This window comes from Leptonychotes weddellii, chromosome 3 (genome assembly GCF_054177405.1).
Source record: "Leptonychotes weddellii isolate Sample4059 chromosome 3, ASM5417740v2, whole genome shotgun sequence".
Taxonomy (NCBI): domain Eukaryota; kingdom Metazoa; phylum Chordata; class Mammalia; order Carnivora; family Phocidae; genus Leptonychotes; species Leptonychotes weddellii.
The window spans coordinates 3,098,708-3,105,695 of record NC_138371.1 but is presented as its reverse complement, the minus strand read 5'-3'; the positions used below and the strand labels follow the sequence as shown (position 1 = coordinate 3,105,695).

The window sequence follows — 6,988 nt, the reverse complement described above, 5'->3', positions numbered from 1 at the left end:
TAAGCAGGGAAGGCGCCATGGAGAGCTGCCATGCCAATGGGCTGAGCCCGGGTCTCCCCACACCATGTGATAGAGCAGTCTTCCCCTCCCCTGGAAACAAAAGAGTGGTGGGCTGGGCAGGGCCCCATTGGTGGGCTGGGCCCCATTCCCCTGGCCCGGGGTCCTCGTGACAGCAGGTATTATGGAAACAAGATAGCCAGCAACACCAAACCCATGACACTTTCAATATACTTTATTAAAAAGTTTCTTTGTATAAATTTCCTAAAATTTTTAAAATTAAAATTAAACACCCTCCCCAACCCGGCACAAAAAAAAAACAAAAACAAAAACAAAAAAACCCCACAACATTAGAGGAATGCCAAAAATATTCTCTATTATGACTTTTTTTCATCCTTTAATGAAGGCATTGGTCCCACAACAGTGCACAAAGATTAAGGGATTTTGCTTCCTTCTAACTAGATCATTTGTTAGAGGCTTTAGAAAAGGAAAATTAGCTTGAAATCTAATCTAGGAAATTGGAGGGGGGAGTTAAAAAAAAGTTGGACTCTTGTTTCTTCACCTTACAAGGCTTTCCATCTAAAGTCATGCTTACTGAAGAGGGAAGAAATGAACCAAGCAGAAGTATATAGATAGCGGTGAAATGTGGAGTTCTATCCTGGACCTTACACTTGCCCAAAAGAGGCAGAGTGTGAGAGTCCAGGGGGTGTATGAGTTTATAGAAATGTTCACATAAACACCAGCAGTGGATAACTATTACACAACGTTCGAAGTATACGATATGACTGCCCGGAGACAGAGAGCGTTGGGTCCACAGACACATTTAGCACCATATTGATAGATCATGCGGCAGAACGTTCCTCCCAAGTTCGAGTGTAAATCAAAGCAGGAAATGGGAACAGTGTGAGGATGTCTACACCCAGAGCTTCTACAGAGACGACTTGCAACGGCTGACTCCTTCTTCTTCAAGAGGTATGTGCTGCTGGTCGGCCACGCTTAGGTCCCCAGGGCAGCAATGACTCCGGGGTTGACGAGCGCTGAGCATTGATGGAGGGGCGGGCGGGGGAGGGCGGGAAAGGAGTACAGGGGAAAAGTCACGTTACTGACCAAGAAGGACACTGGGTTTCTCACGAAAACCGTCCCACGGACTCTGTTTTTCCTCCCTAACCTCGCTTTTCTGTTGATTGCCTTTCATGGCTTCCCTAGCGGTCCCTGGCCCGGGTTTGGGGCCGTGTGTGCAATCCGAGCCCGTTCACTGCCTCACCCGGCCCCAGGGCCTTTGTGCACACCACGCTCGCCCCGTTCTGGCTCTGGCTGGGCTCTCCTATCTGCAGTCGAATTGGCCAACATCATGCATATAGTGGGTAGCCCCAGTGTCAACACTAGTATTGAGAGGAAGCATAATTATTTAAAGATGAAGAGGGAGGAGTAGTTGGGTGTGTGTTTCCTCGTCGGCAAGAATCCAGGTATACAAGTATGTTTTTAGGAAATAACAATAATTCAGAAAATGAATTCCCTGTGTTTTATTTGAATTATCTTCCTTATCTAAGATACCACCCACCTTCTCTGTCATAAGCTCTCATAATCATTGTCTTTCAAATATCTTCACAAGATGAATAACTGGCCTGGATCTCTTCTCTGATTTGCAAAAGCCACAAACCCAAAAGAACCCTCAGTCACTTACCAGGAGCGCAAACCATTTCACATTCTTTCTGTGAATTAAATCTGTTTTCGTTGCCACTGCAGCCTCCATACCAGAATCTCATGCAGCTTTTGGTCTCCACATCGTAGTACCATTTTAAGATGAATTTCCTGCAAGTTCCTTCTTCTTTGGGCAACTTGCATATATCTTTAATAACAGGATGAGAAAAGAGCATTCAGTAGGACACCCGAGGGACTCTGCCCCCAGTGCTTGGGGCTGAAGGTCTCGACACAAGAGCAAAGAGGAGAGTTTGGAGGAGGGAAACCCTCTTAGCCTCCCCAGGCCCCTGCCTCTGGCCCCTGGCTATGGGATGCACGTGATTCTCACCCACGGCAAGAATACAATGACCTTGATGGAAAGACCTCGCCAACTTCCCCTGGGATATTAAATGCAAGCCATCATTATTCAGATAATTTCAGATGAAATGAACTGTGTTTTCCCTTTCCAGTCATGGGGCCATTTGCCTTCCAGTTCCTTCGATAGTAAAGCCCCACTGAAGAAACTACGTCTTAATAAAACTATGTCGTTTTCTACTCCTCTGCAAAATAGCAACTACGTTCTGTCAGAATATAGTTCAAAAATGAGGCCATACATTTCACAAGCCAAACAGATGTGAAATAAAAGTTAAAGTGGAAAAGAAAATTCTTTTTTGAGTGTGTGCATTTGTGTGCACACGTGTGTGTGTGTGTGTGTGTGTGTGTAGCTGAGGGCCTTCGAGAGCGGCCAAATTAAACAAGTAAGTAAAAGAAGTGTTACCACTAATCTAAAACCCACAATGGCAAAAATGTCACAGAGCAAAGCTGTTTTGAAGACACAGAAGCATTCTTTTTCCAGTTAAGGAAGTTTATGTTTTAAATGCATACTTCTGATGCAGCCCAGCTGCAAAGTAAAAGCTACACTCTCTCCATGATGCCTGGAAAGAAAAGTTTACAGCCCTTCCACAGTAAAACATCTGTTTACAGAGTTTTCTGGCAAACTCCAGATCATGCTGAGAAAGAGAGGCATTACTGTCAACCATTATCCGAAAGTTTGAAAACTGTAAGCCTTCCTTTGACCAAAGTCCCTGGAGTGGACGATGCTACACATTTATGGGAGTAGCCAACATGCCCGAGTCACCGGGCCCTCCCCCTGCAGGGCTGATATCTCCATGGGCCTCTGCCCCCACCCCCGTTAGTTGCTCACAGCTGCAGAGGTTGTGAGCATCTGCAGTTCTGATTGCACCAAGAAATAAAAGGAAAACCAAAGTCTTGGGTTAGAGAACCAAAGCTTGGGTGAACTGTCATGGACCAGACTCAGAGGTACACAGGATTGAGGCTCAGAATTGGCCTAAAACCCTCCCTGATCACATGGGGAGGCCACTACCCAGGCACAAAGACTGGGGGCTCCACAGGATCCCCTAACTGCAAACCCTCTCAGAGGCCCAGAAAGCCAGAAAGCCCTAGGAAGAACCAATGAAGCCAGAATAAAATGATGACAATTTACGAAAACAACTCTTTTTTCCTCTCAAATGTGCCAACAACTGAAAGAGAATGCCTGGCTTTCAAGAAATGTCATGCAGGGGACAGTACGAGGCAAAATGATTCAACCACCAAAACTCTCTCCTCGTTTGCTGATGGACTCCCCATTTAGTGGGAAGCTCAGACCAAATAGTAGCCTAGTCCCCTCTCCTTTCTTCCCCCCAACATCCCCCACATGGCTCATGTTCGTTCCAGCTTTGTTCCAAATGCTCCCAGTGCCCACTCCCCCATGCTCTCTTAAAACGGACACAGGAAGTCCTCCCAGACCCGAGGACACACAGCCTGAGGCGGCCCTGTGGAAGGACACTCTGCTCCCTGACTGGCTGGCTTTTCCGGCTCCCTAGGATTTGCACCCTAACTGTCCAGCCCCAGACTATTGCTCTTGCATCCCACACCCTATATGCCAGTGAGGGTCGCTGCTAAGACCCCATAGCGCTTTTCAAGGTGACACAGGGCGCTGGCACTGTGGGCACCCAGATATTTGGTAGACCAAGAGAAACATATTCACGAGGGCCCCACACTGTTAAAAGACCTAAACGTGGGAGTCTTCATTTTTAAGCATGAAAATGGGAGGTCTGGTCCTTAAGAAGCCTTGTACTTTTAAATTCCCATCATCTTGGTTTCTGAGACGCGCCATGCAGACTGGACTCACCCATGCTGTGTCTATGCTGAAATAACCATTTAAAAGACACAAAAATAAAAATGTCTTGTGTCCAGAGAGATGTGGTTGGAAGGACCTCATTGAGCTTCTCCCCAGAACAAGTCTTTGGACACAACAGTTGCTCATGTGCTCACTCCAAAATGAGTTCGCCCCTTCAGGCACAGCCTGGAGGGAGCCTGGGGTCCTCTTCGACCTGAGAGGAGGTTCTGGTTGCATGTGTACCCATTTTCTCCTCCTTACATTGAGAACCCAAGAGGAGCCGAAAGGACAATAGGAGTAAAAGTTATCAATAACATTTCCTGATTCACTTTTGCCCGGAATAACAACGTCAATACGTTTCATCTTAAAAGACAGACTTGAGGGGCTGCCCGATTCCGATCACCATCTGGTGAAACTTTCTGGTGAAGCAGTGACTGGTCACTGGGCATCAGTGAGCATCCGACCACAAGAGGAAATGGACACCAGCACAAAGTCTAGAAAACCCTGCCAGGGAATCCCAGCTGTTCACGGAAGCTACAGGAGCCAACCTAGGAATCCTAAAACAGAATCATGGGGTGCAAGGCGCCCCAAGAAACACTGTCCATTTTTGTAACAATGACGTGTGCACGTTCACGCGTGTGCGTGCACGCCCATGCATCACATTCGTGGAAAAAATCAGGAGGGATATTCATTGGGTCGTTAATGGTGGCCATCAGTGCTGCAACCATGGAGTGACGTTTTCTTATGCTTTCCTGTATGTTCTGGATTCTCCACAATGAATACCTATGATATTACTCTTTGAAACAAAACACATTCCATTGGAAAATCTTGCCTTTTCTTTATAGCTTGAGATTTCTATAGTGTCTATCCAAGCTGATAACACTGGTCACCACGTGTTCTAAATCCAAAGTGCTGAACTGTAACAAAATACAGTGTCTAGCAGCATTTTAAAAGTTATCAGCTTGGATATTTTCCAAGCCAACAAGTGACTGGTATCTAAGTGCTTCCTTCAGCAAAACTGGTGTGTGTGATGGAGGGGCGGGTGTTTATGCTACAACTGTAAATATGTGTAACTATGCTCCTCGGCGATTTAATGGTTTCAAACACAAGAAGAAGGTTTAATAGACTTCAGATCCAGCATTGTTGATACGGAATCAGGTGCTTCCAGCCACGGAAGCAGGTATGATTTGCCTGAATGAGTGAATGCCCGAGTCAACATTTTGAGCCTTAATTGGCTCAAAAGGTACCAAGGAAATTTTTTGTATTTTATTTTGAATGTAGCTGTGGCTAAGGTTTTGGATCCTTTTTTTACATCTTGACCAATAGATTTTTACTTTTTAGGACTTTTCTATTTCACAATAAAAAAAAAAAAAAAGTGCCAAATGCCCTGTGAGGCTCATCATAACCCAAACATTGCCATGATACATCCTCACGCAACAACAAACGCACAGCCTTGAAAAGGGCTATTTCTCTTCTACCAAGCAGGGAAAATTTTTATAGCTATTTAATGGACCTCAATCTGTGAGATTAAGTTAGTTCTATAAATGACCATTAACATAAAGTCATCTATTTTCCCCATTATGCCATTTGGTGCTAGCCAGTATGATAGACTGGGACACAGCCAACCAAATACTGTATTTTGTCAAATCTAAAATATCTTAATTTCACTGTGCACTATTATTTTATATCCCCCTAAGTAGGACAAAACACTGTCAAAAGCCATGATACGTCATCAATTGTAAGTCACACTTCAATTTCAGAAGTTTTACAAGGGGGAAATAGTGAATCCTAGAATCAATAAAATAAGTAAAACATTGAAGAACTTCCTTCAGAGCTATGTAATTGACTTACTAACACCTGCTCAAAGTGTTTATTTCTACAGATGGTTAATTTCTAGAATAAGTAAAAAAGAATGTTACACACTTGGTGAGTATCTGGGCGCTCTCTGCATTGAAACTTTTCTGCAATATGTATGGGACAAGCCAATAACTTAGGATTCTCTTTGTAATATTGGAAAAAGTAAATTTTCTGAGAAAGAAGAATTGTGTGTTGTTTAGAAACTTCATGCATAGAGAGTATCTATCCAAGTCCTCTTTAGCCAAAACTGAGGACGAGAGAGAGAGAGATGTGCCAAAAACCTAAAACCAAAATTAGCAACTCTGTAGCAGTCCCAAAGCTGGCCGCAACAAAGTGGGCTACAAACATGCCTGGCCCAGTTTTAAAGGCTGTGAGAATTGCTGAAAGATTGGTTTAAGTGTTGCTAACTGCCCTCCTGGGCAGCAAATGCATCACAGAAAAGTGGATGTGATTCTTCTAGATCCTGAGAAAAGCGTAAAGTGGGATGGGATATTTTGGAATGTGGATTTGCTTTGTTTTGCTAAAGAAAATAAAGGTATTAACCATTTAAAACGGAATCATGCAATACTGCAAAGTTGGGAATCCTGAGTGGTGAGTAATGATGCCTTCAGTCTGTTACTGTAATCAACCTTCCCCTCAAACTCCATGCTGAACAGGGCCAGACCTCATTTGGGGGACAAATAATCCCCTCACTAGCCCCCTCCCAGTATGTGCCTGCGTAATACAAAGGAATGCCTGATAAATATCTGTTAAGCATAATTTCAAAATCGTCCAACATTAACCTATGCCAACAAAAAGTCAAGTTTTAAAACTGCTCGCTCTTCTTCCCCTCCATCAGATGACATGGACGGGGGACTTTTCATTTCATAGGGTTTTGCCCACAAATCCCTGCACAGATTCAAACACTGGTCACCACGTGTTCTAAATCCAAAGTGCTGAACTGTAACAAAATACAGTTCCTTAAGGTAGAATCAAACCCCAGAGAATCTTTTATTCGTGGAGGTATAAAAAGGGCAAGGAAAAGAATCTAACATTTAATCCTGGGACAGGGACACATCTCTGTAACTACAAACCATGTTTCTAATTAACTGGTAATGCAGAAAACAGAAATTAAACTGCACTCGTGTCTACAGATAAAAACTAGCTTTTAAATTTAATTTTGCCTGCACTGTCTAGAAAATACATCTTTGGAGAAATACTGCATAGTATGGTAATCGATATTTGGATGCAAAATACACAAGCAACTACGGAGCATGAATACAGTTAGTATATTTT

At 43.8% G+C, this 6,988-nt stretch overlaps 1 protein-coding gene across 1 annotated transcript in view; it reads right to left on the bottom strand.

Moving 5' to 3' along the window:
- Nucleotides 1-214: 214 nt before the first annotated feature.
- Nucleotides 215-6,988, bottom strand: part of COL6A3 (collagen type VI alpha 3 chain) — a 78,800-nt gene continuing 72,026 nt past the window's right edge. The window contains exons 43-44 of the mRNA XM_081813337.1: nt 1,682-1,846; nt 215-1,034 (exon numbers count right to left, since the gene is read on the bottom strand). Of these exons, the coding sequence (XP_081669463.1) occupies nt 994-1,034; nt 1,682-1,846 (206 nt within the window). The 3' untranslated portion in view covers nt 215-993. The remainder of the gene's footprint in view (nt 1,035-1,681; nt 1,847-6,988) is intronic.